Source organism: Lissotriton vulgaris, chromosome 2_1 (genome assembly GCF_964263255.1).
Source record: "Lissotriton vulgaris chromosome 2_1, aLisVul1.2, whole genome shotgun sequence".
Lineage (NCBI taxonomy): Eukaryota > Metazoa > Chordata > Amphibia > Caudata > Salamandridae > Lissotriton > Lissotriton vulgaris.
Window position 1 is genome coordinate 671,399,898 of NC_141687.1, and position 17,518 is coordinate 671,417,415.

The following is a 17,518-nucleotide window of genomic DNA, read 5'->3' on the forward strand; positions in this document are numbered from 1 at the left end:
CAACACTCACTACCAGCACGAGTGTTTATGCAACTATTAGGCATGATGTCCTCCTGCATACGGCTAATACCACATGCCAGACTACAAATGCGCCCACTACAAGAGTGTCTAGCGACACAGTGGAATCAGGCTAAAGGGCAGATTACAGATCTGGTGTTGGTAGACGACCGGACGTATCGCTCTCTGAAGTGGTGAAACACAGAAAACATTTCCAAGGGACGGTCGTTCCTAGAGCCAATTCCACAAGTAATAATAACAGCGGACGCATCGCTCTCCGGATGGGGAGTGCATAGGGACAGATACACAGTACAGGGGAAGTGGAGTGTGCAGCAAAAGAAACTGCACATCAACTACCTAGAGCTATTAGCAATATTTCTAGCACTAAAAGCCTTCCAAATGCAAATAACAGGCAAAGCAGTCCTGATCAGAACAGACAACATGACTGCAATGTATTATATTCAAAAACAGGGGGGGACACACTCTCTCCAACTGTCCAGACTAGCACAGGACATATGGAGATGGGCCATTCCTCAAAACATCTACCTGTTAGCGGAACACCTACCAGGAGTTCAAAACCAAATAGCAGACATCCTAAGCAGACAGTCAGAACAAGTGCACGAATGGGAGCTGCACGACCAAATACTACAGCCATTCTTCCAAAAATGGGGGCAACCAGAGATAGATCTGTTTGCCAATCATCAGAACGCAAAATGCAAAGAATTCGCATCCAGGTACCCACACCAAAGGTCCCAGGGCAATGCACTGTGGATAAATTGGTCCAACAGATTTGCGTACGCGTTCCCTCCTCTACCACTAATTCCATTACTGGTTCGGAAACTGCAGCAACATTCAATGACAATGATACTAGTGGCACCCACGTGGGCAAGACAGCCGTGGTTCACCACGCTGCTACAACTCTCACAAGTACCACATCAAAAGCTAAGGTTATTACCCATGCATCTTACACAGAACCATGGATAAATAATGCACCCAGATCCCAAACAACTGAACCTAGCGATCTGGCTCCTGAAGTCATAGAGTTTGGGTATTTAGATTTACCACCAGAATGCATGGAAATCATTAAACAAGCAAGACGTCCTACCACCAGAGCATGCTATGCAGCAAAATGGAAGAGGTTTGCTATACACTGTAACAGTAAGCACATCAACCCTCTGGACGCATCTACTAAACAAATCATTTGCTATTTGTTACACTTACAGCAATGTAACCTAGCATATACCTCTATCAGAGTTCATCTAGCAGCCATAGCAGCATACCTACAAAACAGACAACATCTGTCATTGTTCAAAGTACCAGCAATTAAAGCTTTCATGGAAGGACTCAAAAGAGTCATTCCACCAAGAAGACCACCTTCCCCAGTCTGGAATCTCAACATAGTGCTTACCAGACTAATGGGGCCACCATTTGAACCTATGCATAGGTGTGAAATACAATTCCTCACATGGAAGGTAGCCTTCCTCATAGCTATCACGTCACTTAGAAGAGTAAGTGAACTGCAGGCTTTTACGATTCAAGAACCATTTATGCAGCTACACCAAAATAAAGTGGTTCTTAGAACAAACCCAAAATTCTTACCGAAGGTTATTTCAGCATTCCACATCAATCAGTCAGTGGAATTACCGGTTTTCTTTCCAAAACCACAAACAGTAGCTGAAAGAGCCCTACATACACTGGATGTTAGAAGGGCCATATTGTACTACATAGAAAGAACACAAACTTTCAGAAAGACAAAACAGCTATTTGTTGCGTTTTCTCCCACACATAAAGGCAATCCCATCTCCAAAGCGGGCATTGCCAGATGGATTGTAAAATGCATTCAAATATGCTACTTAAAGGCAAAGAGAACATTAACTGTTCCTCCTAGAGCTCACTCTACACGTAAACTAGGAGCATCTATGGCATTTCTGGGAAACATTCCACTAGATGACATATGCAAAGCGGCTACCTGGGTTACACCGCATACCTTCACAAAACACTATTGTGTAGATGTGCACACAACACAACAAGCTAGAGTGGGACAAGCAGTATTAAAAACATTGTTTCAGACAGTTGCAACAGACACGGGCGACCACCGCTAGGGAGAGAACTGCTATATAGTCTATTCATAATGTACCATCTGCAGCCCATATGCCTCGAACGGAATATGCTACTTACCAGTATGCATCTGTTCTTGGCATAGAGGGCTGCAGAGTGGTACATGCCCTCCCAGCCTCCCCGGAAACCTGTGTCTGTTCCAACATTATCTTATTTAGATACACTTACATGGGCACTCTTATCTGTATTCTACTATACTACTCCATCTAACCCTACTATGGCAAAACAATCTAAGGATGGAGCCGATGCCCATGCGCACTACCAACCAAGGGAGGAGTCACCAAGAGACAAAAGACTCTCCAAGAGAAAAACAAAGTGCAATCATCCGAGCCCAACACCAGGTGGCGATCTATTCATAATGTACCACTCTGCAGCCATCTATGCCAAGAACAGATGCATACTGGTAAGTAGCATATTCCTTACCAGTCAAACTTGAAAAATTTCCAAAAGGGGAGAATGGAGAGATTTGTGGTACCCGAACAGAAAAAACATACCTTCTACCTTCTGTCCTGTGATAAATACCCGCTCAGAGAGTTGGTGCCACCCTTTTATGGCATTTTGTCCTACCAGTATTTTTTACATATTTGTTGTGGGCTAGACACAACCCACTCAACCTATTTCTGCTTTGTTGTGTTTGGTGGTTCCTTGTAAGTTTTGTAAACACCTTAATTTATTGCTAGAGTGAAAAGACATGACAATAAGTCATTGATGCATGGTTTTGTGTAAGGCTGGCAATTTCCATGTTAAAATCCTATCGGAGCTGATTTCACAATACTTCGTCAATGTCAATAAATTGTGCATCATTTATTTGGATAATAATACGATCTCTTATACTAGTTATGCAAAAGTGTGTGAGTGAACAAAAATTCTTGTTTTATCTCTTACCAGTTTATGAAGTCTCATTTTGTAATTGCCATCTTACCATATTTTAAGTTGAGGACATTATTCTGATGTCTGAAACAACTCCACCTTTGGATTTAAAAACAGCTTGGCAGAAAATGATGCAACCACTTAACCTTCTCTTAGTGTGTTAGAATGGGTACCAATGTGCTTTATTTCCTTATTCACCTACAATTGTGCCACCTCTGTGTAGTTTCCTAATCAAGTATACATTTACTAAAATATTCTGAACCATGTATGGCTTCTGATAGTTCTTTAAACTAATAAAATAGAATATTAAAGTCTGTAATAAGGTTACAGGTGCAACTCTTTTTCAGTACATATTTTATTGCTTATAAAATGACAGACTTATGTAATAGCAGTAATCTATTTTATTCCTGTTTGAGTTCTAAAAAAGGAGTACATTTTCACTATACAAGTTGCGGAGCAACATTTCTTTTTGAGCATCCAGTGTCATTACCCTATTCCAAGTCCTTCAACTGTTGTGGCTTTGAACCTTTTCTTTAACAGCAATGATGCAATCACTATTGTTTAGTATTGACAAATAACAGAGCAACTGTAAGCGCCTCGTGTCAGTGTAAGGGCCAAATCATTTTTTTAATTGTGCTGTCCTAGTCCATTTGCCTTGCTGAACCTTGATAATATATTTTACATGTCCCATCTTGTTTGTGAAGGGGATCATACTTAAAATAAGGGACACTTTTGTCTCCTCTTGCCATATTTTCTTGGATTGCTTACTGTGTGCCATTTCAAACTTCATTTCAACCAGGGTTACTGTTGCGTGCATTCAACAAGGGGTTTGACTAATACATATTTCCTTGTCATTTTCTTCATGAAGAGATATTGTTAGAAAGGGGCTACAGGGTTTTTTAAAATGTCGGTGATTTCAGCTGCTCAAATATATATTTCTACATTTAGCATGAAAAGAAAGTAATGTTCGAGGCATGTGGCTGCTGAATTCATATCTGTGGATAGATCGCCACCTAGTGTTGGGTCCGGATGATTGCACCTTGTTGTCCTGGAAGAGTCTTCGAAGTATCACGAGATAGGTGACTCCTCCCCTGGACTACAGTGCGCATGGGCATCTTCTCCATCCTCAGATTGTTTTTTTCCGCCATTGGGTTCGGATGTTATTCCTATACTTCAACTTCGGAATCAAAACTAAACTTTTCTCGAGGCCAAAAGGCCTTCGACGGTATTGTTCTCGATCGGTACTTCTTGACTCAATCAAGCTTTCCATCTTGACCCGGTCGTCGACGCGGGCTGTAGGGTCTTTTCAACGACACGTGGGCCTGCTGTTGATGGAAAGGAGCCCATTCAAAAGGTGCCCACAATGCCACTCCAAGTTCCCGCATACTGACAAACACACAGTATGCAACAAGTGCCTATCACCAGAACACAAGGAAGAAACCTGCCCAGCCTGTGCCCAATTCTGTTCGAAGAAAACCATCCGGATTCGACGGGCCGCTAGGCAAGAGATGCAGCGACAGGCACCGGAACCAGACAACATCTTCGAGGATGAACAAGAACTTCCAGAAGCGGAAGATTAGGATCTAGAGATCGTCACCTTCGAGGACCACTCGGACTCCGATGACGAAATCCCACCGGGGCAAACCGTGAGTACATTGCCCCCGACACCAATTACCCCGTCACAGAAGGCTCCGGTCGAGGCATCGCCTAAAGGCCTTAGCCAAGATCCAAAACATCATTCAGCAGCCCCTCCGTCCGGCTCGGCTCCGAAAACAAAGATTAAGCCTTCAGAGACCCCAGGTCCAAGTAACGTTATCCCAAAGAAGGTTCCAGAACCAAAAAAGGTCGTCGAGCCAAAGGGCGCCGAACCAAAGAAGGCCGTCGAGCCAAGAAGCGCCAAACCAAAGAAGGCCGTCGAGCCAAAGAAGGCCCCCGACCCAAAGTGTGCCGAACCGAAGAAGGCAGTCGACCCAAAGAAGGAGGCTGTGCCAAAGGTCGTCGAACCGAAGAAGGTCGTCAACACAAGGGGCGTCGTACCGAAGCCTGTGGTCCAGCCAGAAAAGGCTATCGAACCAAAGAAAGGCATTGAACCAAAGACAAGTGCTCCTAAAAGACTGGTCGATCCGAAAAGTCATGGACTACAAAAGACAGTCAACCTAAAAAACCGGTCGAGCACAGAAAGCGTATCGAACCTAAAGATCTGGTCGATCTGCAATCACTCGTCGACCCGGACAAAGAGGCCGAGCCGAGAAAGAGCAATAAGGCACCGAAAGTCGTCGAACCAAAAAAGGTTATCGACCCGGAGGCAATAGTCGATCCAAAAAAGACTAAGACAAAGAAGTCAAAAACACAGCCACGGACATTGGAAGAAGAACTCTTCCATCCAGATTCATCAGGGGATCAGGCAAAAATATATATAAACCCTGAGACTGGTAAAGTCACAATCCTACACAGGAAGAAGAGACCATTGGACACGAACTCTCATTCCCCCATTCCTCTAAAGAAAAAGGACTTTGGGACTTCTCCCTCTAGACCCTTCATTCCTTTCTATCCCACTATGCCTACTACGCCTTTTGCTCCTTACTCTCCTACGCACTCTGGGTACAATGAGGGCGACACAGGGGAAGATCCTCAACATGATTATGACTATCCAGAGGATCCTAACCCTCAAAATGAACCATGGGATGATCCGACTAATCCATATGACACACATCCCATCCCTGACACCTCCTCATACCCAAGAAAGCCGTCACCTACTGATGACACCATTGTCTTCAACCAGCTAATAGATAGGGCAGCGCAGTACCACAACGTAGACATGCACAATGACCCTATAGACGAAGATTTTTTATTTGACACATTCCCTACTTCAGAGAAAAATGTCAGAACACTTCCTATGTTGAAATGGGTATTAAAACACGCGCCAGATATATTTAAAGATACAGCCAGGGCACGCGTAATCAATCCCAGGATTGAAAAGAAAATATATAGAGCGGCCCCTACAGACCCTACTTATATCAGAGGTCAGTTACCATTAGACTCACTAGTAGTGGCTAATGCACGAAAAAGGGCCAACTCAAAGACAACAGGAGAAGCTCCACCTCCTGATAAGGAGTCCAAAATACTAGAGGCCTCGGGTAAAAGGGTAGCATCACAGGCTTTCAATTCATGGAGAATTGCAAATACACAAGCTCTACTAGCTCGTTACGACAGAGCACACTATGACCAGCTTGAAAGTTTAATGCAACACCTGCCTGAGCCTTTTAAAGCCCAAGCTAATGACCTCATACAGGAGGGGAAATTTATTACAAACGCATCCATTAAATGAGCGCTTGACGCAGCTGACACTGCAGCCAGATCCATTAACACTAGCGTCTTACTACGATGACATGCCTGGCTACCTATTTCTGGCTTTAAGAACGAGGTACAATCCACCATTCTTAACCAACCAGTCAATAAAGACTTCCTTTTCGGCCCTGCAGTCGACAATATTTTAGACAAAATGAAAAAGGTTTCAGAAACTGCAAAATCAATGAGTACATTGCAGTTTCAACAACACAGAGGTTCCTTTCGACGCTCCTTATACAGAGCAGCTACACGGGGCAATACTTCACAAACCTTGTCTACATACAAAAGCAACACCCAAGGTTCCTTTAACAAGAACTCCAACAGAGGAGATTATAGGGGCAACAATAATAGGGGAAGAGGACGTGGAGGCAATAACACCAGAGCCTCCACTGCCTCAAAACAGTGACTTCATTACACTACCTCCAGACCATTTAACATCGGAGGCAGAATCCAACAATTCCTACCAGTCTGGAACGCAATTACCACAGACAGGTGGGTAAGACAAATTATCCAGTATGGTTATTGCCTAGAACTCACTTCTACTCCACCCAACATACCACCCAGACACCGTCCTATGTCCAAAGAACACATCACCCTGCAACAACAAGAGGTGAAATGCATGCTGGAAAAGGGGGCCATAGAGCCAGTCCCTTTCCAACACCCAAGGGACAGGAGTATACTCACTATACTTCCTTATTCCCAAGAAGAACGGTTCCCTCATACCAATATTGGACCTCAGACCCCTAAATCAATACATACTGTCGGAGCACTTCCATATGATCACACTACAGCAAGTACTCCCGTTGCTCCAGCAAGGTGACTTCCTAGCAATATTGGACCGCAAGAATGCGTATTTTCACATACCCATCCATCCAGCTCACAGAAAATATCTCAGGTTCACAATAGAAGGTCAACACTACCAATTCAAGGTTCTCCCCCTCGGGGTAACCATGGCTCCAAGAGTGTTTACAAAATGCTTAGCGACAGTAGCTGCACATCTCAGGAGGCAACACATCCACATGTTTCCATACCTAGACGATTGGCTGATACAAGCAAAATCATACAAACATTGTCTAAAAGACACGTCTCAGACACTTCAGCTACTACACAGCCTAGGTTTTTCAATAAACTACCCAAAATCCCACCTACACCCATCCCACACACAACAATACCTGGGAGCTACGATAGATACCTCAGTGGCAAAGGCATATCCAAGCTCTGCGAGGATAGCCAGCATGTAGATGCCCATTCGCAAATTTCTGCCACAACACTCTTTGCCAGCTCGAGTCTTCATGCAGCTAACAGGCATGATGGCCTCTTGCATATTCATTGTCCCCCATGCCCGACTTCAAATGCGTCCACTGCAAGAGTGCCTTGCAAGACAGTGGAACCAAGCTCAAGGACTTCTAAAAGACCTAGTGTTGGTAGACAGTCGCGCTTACAACTCTCTGCAGTGGTGGAACCCACAAAACCTTTCTAAGGGGCGACTGTTCCAAGAGCAAGTTCCACAACTAGTACTAACAGCGGACGCAACACTGACAGGTTGGAGAGCCCACCTACTTCAATACACAGTACAAGGGCTCTGGACAATCAAACAAAAGAGACTGCCTATGAATCAATTAGAGTTGCCAGCAATATTCCTATCCCTGAAAGCATTCCAAAAATACTTGTAGAGCAAGACTGTGTTGATCCGGACGGACAACATGACAGCCATGTACAATATCCAGAAACAGGGAGGAACACACTCTCCACAGCTGTCTTACTTGGCACAGAGCATATGGAAGTGGGTAATTCCAATAAACATCCTTCTCCTGGCAAAACACCTCCCAGGAAAAGATAATCAAATAGCGGATCTGCTCAGCAGACACAGCCAACAACTACACGAATGGGAGATTCACTCCCAAGTTCTCCAGCCATTCTTCAAAAAGTGGGGTCACACAGAAATAGACCTGTTTGCCACAAAAGAAAACTCAAAATGCCAGTACTTTGCCGCCAGTTTCCCTCATCCGTTGTCACAGGGCAATGCAATATGGATGAACTGGTCAGGCAGATTTGCGTACGCTTTCCCCCCAGCACTACTGATTCCGCTGGTGGCACACAAACTACAGCAACAGTCACTCACAATGATCCTAGTTGCTCTCACATGGGCGAGACAGCCATGGTACACAACGTTCCTGGAGCTTTCAGTAGTTCCTCATCAAAGGTCACGCCTCACACCCCATCTTCTAACTCAGAACCATGGAGAAATCAGACACCCAGATCCCAATCAGATGAACCTAGCGATCTAGCTCCTGAAGTCTTAGAATTTGGATTCCTTAACTTGCCTCCAGACTGCATGAATATCATTAAGGAGGCAAGAAGACCAACTACTGGAGCATGCTATGCAGATAAATGGAAGAGATGTTAATTACTGCAACAATAACCAAATCAACCCATTAGATGCTTCCATACAGAACATTATATGTTACCTATTGCATCTTCAAAGATGCAACCTAGCATACTCTTCTATAAGACTACACCTGGCTGCTATGGCAGCATATCTCCAAAACAGACAACACCTTTCACTGTTTCGGGTACCAGCAATCAAGGCTTTTATGGAGGGTCTCAAAAGAGTGATTCCTCCAAAACACCCACCTTCAGCAATCTAGAACCTAAATATAGTACTCAATAGACTCATGGGACCTCCTTTCGAACCTCTACACTCATGCGAATTGCAATTCTTAACATGGAAGGTGGCATTCTTGATTGCCATTACTTCACTCAGGCGAGTTAGCGAACTACAAGCACTAACAATTCAGGAACCCTTCATGCAGATACATGCTAACAGGGTAGTACTTAGAACAAACCCTAAGTTCATGCCAAAGGTCATATCCACTTTCCATATTAATCAATCAATAGAACTGCCAGTGTTCTTCCAAAATCCACAGTCGGTAGCTGAAAGAGCCCTAAACACACTAGATGTGAAGAGAGCTCTGCTTTATTATGTGGACAGAACTAAAACATTCAGAAAAACAAAACAATTATTTGTTGCTTTTTCACCACAACATAAAGGAAATCCCATATCAAAGTCAGGAATAGCCAGATGGATAGTTAAATGCATTCAAATATGTTATCAAAAAGCTAAACGCACGTTAACTGTCCCCCCAAGAGCACACACTACGCGCAAAATGGGGGCATCCATGGCTTTCCTAGGGAATATTCCTCTTGAAGACATATGTAGAGCAGCCACATGGTCTACTATACACACTTTCACAAAACAATACTGTGTAGACGTACAAACAAAGCAGCAAGCTGCTGTAGGCCAGGCTGTCCTCAAAACTCTCTTTCAAACTGCTGCAGCTGGAACAGGTAACCACTGCTAGAGGAGATACTGCTATACAGTCTATGCAGAGATATGAATTCAGCAGCCCACATGCCTCGAACGGAATATGCTACTTACCAGTATGCATCTGTTCTTGGCATGTAGGGCTGCTGACATTCATATCACCCGCCCTCCTCCCCGGTGCCTGTCGCAGCTGCAGCATTATCTTTTGCATGGCCATCTCTTACTTAACTATCTCCATCTCTGCCACAATGGCGAAAAACAATCTGAGGATGGAGAAGATGCCCATGCGCACTGTAGTCCAGGGGAGGAGTCACCTATCTTGTGATACTTCGAAGACTCTTCCAGGACAACAAGGTGCAATCATCCGGACCCAACACTAGGCGGCGAGCTATGCACAGATATGAATGTCAGCAGCCCTACATGCCAAGAACAGATGCATACTGGTAAGTAGTATATTCCTTATGTATTAAGAGCTTACTGTGTGACCATCTTTTTTTCTTGTTAGTATTATTAGGTAAATAATAGGGTATTTACGAGATTTCATCCTACATTTTCTGAAATATATATATATATATGTGTGTGGCCGAGAAAAAAGGGGGTACCAACACATGTTTTCGCCATGTTAATTCCCATAGTAAACTTTAGACACGGTTACAGCTTGAAATGCTGAATGGAATTACACCAAATTTGACAAAAAAGTAGCCCTTGGTTCAGAAAGAGACTTTTTTTCTTTTTTTTAATTGGTGTAAATCCGTTCAGTAGTTGCTGAGAAAATCAAAAAATAAAAGTTTCGATATGTAGAGGCGCAGTGGATCCGCGCACCCTCCCGACCACAAGCTTTATTCTAATTAGCTGTCAACACTCCAAACCAGGAAGTGTTGGCAGCCATCTTGTGCCTTGGTAACCGAGACACAAGAAAACAGGGAAAGAAAGGTAAAAAAAAAAGAAAAGGGGGCAGGGTAGAAACACCCTGACCCCCTAGGCCTGCTCAGGGGTTCCACAAGGACCTCCAGGGCCAAAAAAAGCATTTTTTTAAAAAAAATCAGCGGGATATGCACACCCAGCACGAATTTTGGCCGAATTCTTTTTTTAAACGAAGCGCGGGCTCCTGCCCTTCGTTATTATTCAGCCCCCGGGTGGGCCAAGTCCCAGGGGCATTCAAAACCTGGGCACGCAGCCCCGGGGACCGCCACCCCTGGGGCTTTCCATAAATATTTGCGGGGCACACACCCTACCCCCCCCCCCCCCCCCGTGGCCTCAGGTACCAGAGGGGCTTCTTATTTTTATTTTGTGGGGGCCTCCAGGGTCCCCCCAAGCCCCAGGGACCGCCACCCCCGGGGCTCTAATTTTTTTATACATACACTTGTGGGGTGGGGACAGGCCCTGTGGAGCACCACCTCCACGGGGCTGTGCAAACAATGCCCCAGCCCCAGCACACTGCTGTTTGCAATGACCGGGCGGGAACCGCGCGGCTCCCGACCTGTCATTGCAAACTGCTTTACTTCATCGCTTCAATGAAGCAAAGCCGATTGCTTTTCCACAAGGGGGGCTGCATGTTAGCAGCTCCCCATGTGGAAAAGCAATGCCGGCTTCTGCTGAACGCGGGGAGCCGGCGGGACCGTTGGTGAATTGGGGCTCTCCCCATGGTCCCCAAAGGGGGCGATGGGGTCCTCAAGGCCCAAAAAAAGGGAAAAGCAGGGGGCGTTTGCACAGTGGTGAAGGGAGGGGGTGGGGCCTGAGGCGACATATGTGCGAACACGCCCTGTGGCCCGTTTTAAGTTAGGGAATTAATTCCCCCTCAATCCTGAGGGCCCCTTGGGGGCAAACTAGCCCACCAGGTACCACCAGTAAGCGCCACAGGGCTGCGTTACAGAGAGGTGGTCCAGGCCACTCCCCTTTTTACACCTCTCTGCAATGCAGCTCTGTGGCGCTTACTGGAGGTACCCAGTGGGCTACTTGGACCCCAGGGACCCTCAGGATTCAAGGGGACTTAATCCCCCAACTTACAACGCGCCAGGGGCGTGTTTGCAGAGTGGTGGAGAAAGGGGGCATGGCCTTTGTCTATCTCTCACCAATCCCACTGTGTGGGGCTTACTGGAGGTAAAGGGTAGGCTAGTTGACCCCTAAAGGACCCGCAGCAGTGAAGGGGACTTCATTCCCCATCCAAGAACGTGCCAGGGAGCGCATTTGTAGAGTGGTGGGCAAAGTGGGCTTTGCTTGGTAGAAGTACTTACCAACGCTGCTGTGTGGGACTGACTGGATGTAATAGTTTGGGCAAGTTGGCCCCCAAGGATGACTTTGGGGGCCAACTACCCCTCTTGTTACCTCCAGTAAGTCCCACACAGTGGGATTGCCAAGACGTCTTTAGAGGCCATGGCCCCCTTTCTCCACCACTTTGCACACGTGCCTCGTGGCTGACTACGGGATGGGGGGTGAAGTCCAATTTAGTCCTGAGAGAGTTTGGGGGCCAAGAATCCCTGCTGGTACCTCCTGTAAGTCCGACGCAGCGGAATTCCTGAGCGTTGGTTAGACGGCCAGCACCCTTTATTCACCACTCTGCAAACGCGACTACTAGTTAAAGTAGCATTTTTCTGCATCTCTGACTTAGAGGTAGTTTTAATCCCCCTCCCTTATTATGTACTAGAGCCTTATAAAGGAGGTAATGCTAATCACAGGGGTACCCCAACGCATAGTGTTCCCTAGTGTACGAAGGTGTATTCACTGTATTCTAAGTGTCTTTTAGCATTGCACTGGCTCTAGGCCTGGTAAGTCAGTCAGTTACCACCAGTACCCGTCTGAAAAAGTTGTGGGCACAGGATGATTCTGCAACAAGGCCTCTTTCTGCTCCTCTGTTGGTTCTTTCTGCACATGTCTTGCTTCTTCCTGCACTTTTCTTCGTCTTTGTGGACTTCTGTTGCTTCTTTCTGCATTTATTTTGCTTCTTTCTGTGCGTTTCTTTTCTTCTTTATTCACATGTCCTACCTCTGTAGGCATAGTTAGAATAGTTAGAAACTAGCATTTGAAAAACCTTAGAAATTCACTTAAAAACCATAGGTTTCAGGCATGTTATAGTTAGTAATTAGTATTTAAAAAACATTTGAAATTTACTGAAAAAACCATAGATTTCAGGCACTTTATAGTTAGAAATTAGCATTTAAAAAACCTTAGAAATTCACCGAAATAAACATAGATTTTAGGGAACGTTATAGTTAGTTGGACAGTTCACTCGTACAAAAAACAGAGAAATTCCCCTGTTATAGCTAGTTCAGCTAACTATAACTTGCGCCCCCACAATGCACTGCTGATGACGTCACATATTACATCACTCATGACCTGGTCAGTGACATCACTGATGACATCATCCATGTGATAATTTGATGCATCTTCTCACAGCCTAATATAAACTTTGATACACCCACTCTAAATTACAGGCTGCCGTTCTCAAAACCATAGAAACTCCAACACCAATAACTACATACCCACTCACTAATTCTTAAATTTGCACACACAAGCACTCACTCACCCGTACAGTCACTCATACTTATGGTCACTCCGTACAGGACTATCATATGCACTCATACACTTACATAGACACTCACACACCGCCACTCATCCATAGAGGTACTCACACACCTTGTCAATCATACAAATAAATAATCACACTGCCATGTACTCACCTATACAGTTATACACACACCATCTCAATTACTCATACAAATACTAGCACATTCTTACGCTCCTATACAATCACTGATACACGCACTCATCCATACAACCACTCACAATCACACACACACACTTATTGCCATTTATATACTCTATCACACATATTCTGCCTTTCACATATGTAGTTACTCACACATGCACCACTGAGATATACATTCACTCACTAACACACCCATACGCACTCACCCACCCATACAGTCCATCACAGATGCACTCTTGAAACCATGCACCTTTGGAATCACCCACTCACACATCTATGCACAGAGTTACACACACCCCACCCACACAAACACTCAGGCACTCATACATTTACTCAGACAACCAATCAATAACTCATATAGACACTCATGTAGCTATTCACAAACCCTTGCAGCCGCTTACAAACTAACAGACAGACGGATACAGATATATACACAGTTTATTCCCTAACCCATGCATTCAATAAGATATGTTTAATCACTCAATTATAGACTCAGTCACGCACCTACTAAATCATCCATTCAGACACGTATACACCCAGTCTTTCTTCAATACGCCTTTCCCTATACCTATTAAACATATTTAAACTTTACAGAAACACAGTCACTGGATGATGTCATCCGAGATGTCAATTGAGATGTCAGCATTGATGTCATCAGTGATGTCACTGACCATGTCATGAGTGATGTAATATGTGACGTCATCAGCAGTGCATTTTGGGGGTGCAAGTTATAGTTAGCTGAACTAACTAGAAAAGGGGAATATCTCTGGTTTTGTACAAGTGAAATGTCCAACTAACTATAACTTTCCCTAAAACCTATGTTTTTTTTCAGTGAATGTATATATATATATCAGGGTATTTAACTGCATTGACACGCAGAGATATTGTATTAATCTCGAATTTAAATAAAACTGCATTTGAACCATGTAATATAAACATTCACAAGACTCAAGATGTTAACCAAGACAAACACAATGAAAAGCAAGTATAGTAACTTAATCAGCAAAATGGTTTAAAATTTGAGTATTTTCTTGTATACAATTGCAAAACAGGTTTTGAAATAGTATAATTGTAAATTGTGTTAATATACAAATGTTGCATTTTTCTTTTAGATTTCAACAGTTGTGAAGACCAGTGAAGACGTAGGACAGGAGCAAATCATGCAAATGTGCATGAAAAATATGACTTGGGTTGAGACCTTATTCGAAAGATTTGGTGAACTTTTGAGTGATGTACAGGAGCGGTGTTCATAAAGTCATATTCTATCCCAAATCCTCCTTTTGTACAGCGCTGAAGTAACTGATGTTTGCTATACCAGGATATCCAATGCCTTGTAAGGATCTTACTAGGCATCTCCTTTGCTTCACTCACAAATTCAGACATTTTCATCTGCTGAAGAAAAAGTGGCGCTGCCAAGAGTGAGCCCTTCATCAATGGAACAAAAAAAAATAAACACCACATTTTTTTACCCTGCAATTTTTTTTATTAAAAATGTTTTTTTCTATTTTATAAACTATTGGGTAACTTTTATTTTTAAAAAAAAACATTTTTTTTAAAAGGGAGAAGGCATGCACTAAATCGAAAGTTTGTTTTTAAAATTGATAACACTTAAATGTTTTAAGTGTGATTCGTTCCTGCGCCTGAGTTAAGACCAGAAAGGTGGATCAAAGGAAGAACTGATTGTCTACCATTGACATTTTGCATCTTGTAAATTATGTAAACAGCTGAGGTGACATCTTTTAAGATACCCATTTTAAGGTTTAAAATTTCTTACTCTGTATGGACTTTCTACAGTTGTATTGGTCACAAGACTGGACACAGAGTTGGTGCAATCTTGACTTTTTTTGTGTCAAAATATATTCTAATAAAAACCAAGGAAGACAACTATATTACCCATTTTGAAAAAAGCAATTTTACTTTGAATTGATTTTTTTGAGTGGGAAAGAAATACAATTGTACATTTTAATTCACAAATAGTTGTATTTTTCACAGAGAAAATATTGTTAAAATTATGTTTTATGTATCTTTATAAAACACATTTCATTGTTTTAAGTAAATTCTATTCATTTATGTTATTGATTTCATATTGCATTCTATAATATATCAAGGTTTTTTGTCCATGCTTCAGTGTTAATCAGAAACTCTGTACTAGTTTTGATTATAAGTGTAGTTGTGTTAGAAACTGCAAGTATTTTCTGATAATTGAAAATAAATTTCCTACTAAAATAGCAGATGATTAACAGATTTTAAGTGAAATAATTATAGAAGAGGTTTGAAAGAGAATGGTTAACTTTCATGGTAAATATGCAGTGCTTAATAGCTTACATTATTTGTACAAATGATGGTCAGAGAACCTGTAAAACGTAGTAAAATCTTTGTTAACTCTACAGTGTGCATTACAAATAAATTAGTCATATAGAGCACTTCAATGCTTAAACATATTGAAACTAAGTTTGTAAGTGTAATTCTTTATTCAGGGCTGACTGTAATATGTGTACAGAGCAGGGCTCTTGACTGTAACACCTGTATGTTTTACATGTTACTTTTTCATTTAGTACCAAGATCTTAACTCGTACACAAACTGGCAGGTTTAACAAACAGCTGCACTGGCATACTTTGCTTTTTTCCTTAATATATTTTGCACAGTTTCAAACGTTGGTATTTCTTCTACTTGAGTTCATGTGTTTGCAGACAAAGTACGATTTTAGTTTTCTCATTCATCGTTTTGTTTGGTTCCACTTTGTGCCTTAATTGCAGCCAGGAGTGTTGTCTGTTTCACCGTTCATTGGCCAAATGGATGGATGTTTATCTACTATAGTGTGCTTGTTTTCAGGTTGTGGTGTCCAAATCTTGTGAAGTGGACTTCTGAAATGCAGCGGGCAATGGATGGTGTAGATACAGATTCATAATATTATGTTCCAAACTAGGGGACTTGCATTGTTATTACACAGCACCATTTATAAACTTCGGGCTTAATTTAGAGTTTAACGCATGGCTTACCTGTCCACCAGGATGGCGGAAGGTATTACCTCCACCACCCCGTCTGATTACCATACATCATCGTTCGTGATCTCTGCTGGCTTAGTTGAGGTCTTTTTTGCCCTCAAAAGAGCCCCCACCATGGCAGCTCCTCTGAAGCCACTGAAAGTTTGCAGATCACTCCGCTCCGCTAATTTTTGTGTTTTACAAAGCAAACTCCCAAAGTGAGATTTTGCTTTTGTAAAACTAAATTCTAATGGCCCTGACATGCTTGGTGTGTGAGTAATTTTTTTTTTTTCTGTTTTTAACCACCAGACATTTTCTAACAGTCCTGAAGTGAAAAAAAGTACATCAGATTGTCTACTCCATATAGTGGGGACGGTCTGATGTATTTACTCCAATGGCCCCTGGTTCATTGGGTATTAATAGGGCCACCACCAGGAGAAACCTAGTGTGTGGTCTGTCACCTTTATGGCAGACTACTGTGGTCACAAAACTCTAAATTAGGCCCTTAGTTTATTTCCTTATGTTCTGTTACTGGTTGATTTTTCCTGATTAAACTGTGTTATATCACAATAAATAAGCAATTGATTAAAAGTAGTTTGATATACAACCGTTTTAAGAGAATCCATAAAACATAGCACTGAAACCACAATTTTGTTGTAACATTTGTGCATTTTAGGTACTACGCTGTTTCTCATATGGAGTACAATGCATATTTGTTTATTCTATGCCGTCATATAGATAAAATTGTCTGCTCTGAATTCCTAGCTCATTGATTCTACTGTTTTTCCTTTCATTTGCTAATTCCAACTTAACGGGTCTTAAAAAAGGATGTTGGATGGAACTGTTAGTGTTATTTTAGTTTCTTGCAAAATAGTCAAGGTTTATTTCAATGCTGTCATTCCTCTTTCATGGGAAAACTAGGGCTATGTGTGGAAATGTTCCCAAATAAAGAGCACAGCACAAAAATAAGCTCAAATGTATTTCTTATCCCACCATAAATATCCTAAGCAGGATTTAAGTTCTTTTAAAGTTGTAACTAACACATCACTATCATTAATAGTCATGTTATATCTTAATCTGATTTTATTTTCAGTTAGAATGTAAATGCTTCGCAATGGTGCATTTGCTATGTTTACAGTACAGTTAAAAGGTTGCTTATGAATCTCGAG

The 17,518-nt window shown here is 42.6% G+C and overlaps 1 protein-coding gene across 4 annotated transcripts in view; it reads left to right on the forward strand.

The window, feature by feature from the left end:
* The window catches only part of QSER1 (glutamine and serine rich 1), a 771,358-nt gene extending 754,040 nt beyond the window's left edge, over positions 1–17,318 (forward strand). For all 4 annotated transcript variants that reach the window (XM_086955859.1, XM_086955857.1, XM_086955860.1 and 1 more), the window contains one exon: positions 14,477–17,318. In XM_086955859.1, coding sequence (XP_086811985.1) covers positions 14,477–14,617 — 141 coding nt within the window. In that variant the 3' untranslated portion in view covers positions 14,618–17,318. The remainder of the gene's footprint in view (positions 1–14,476) is intronic.
* Positions 17,319–17,518: the final 200 nt, after the last annotated feature.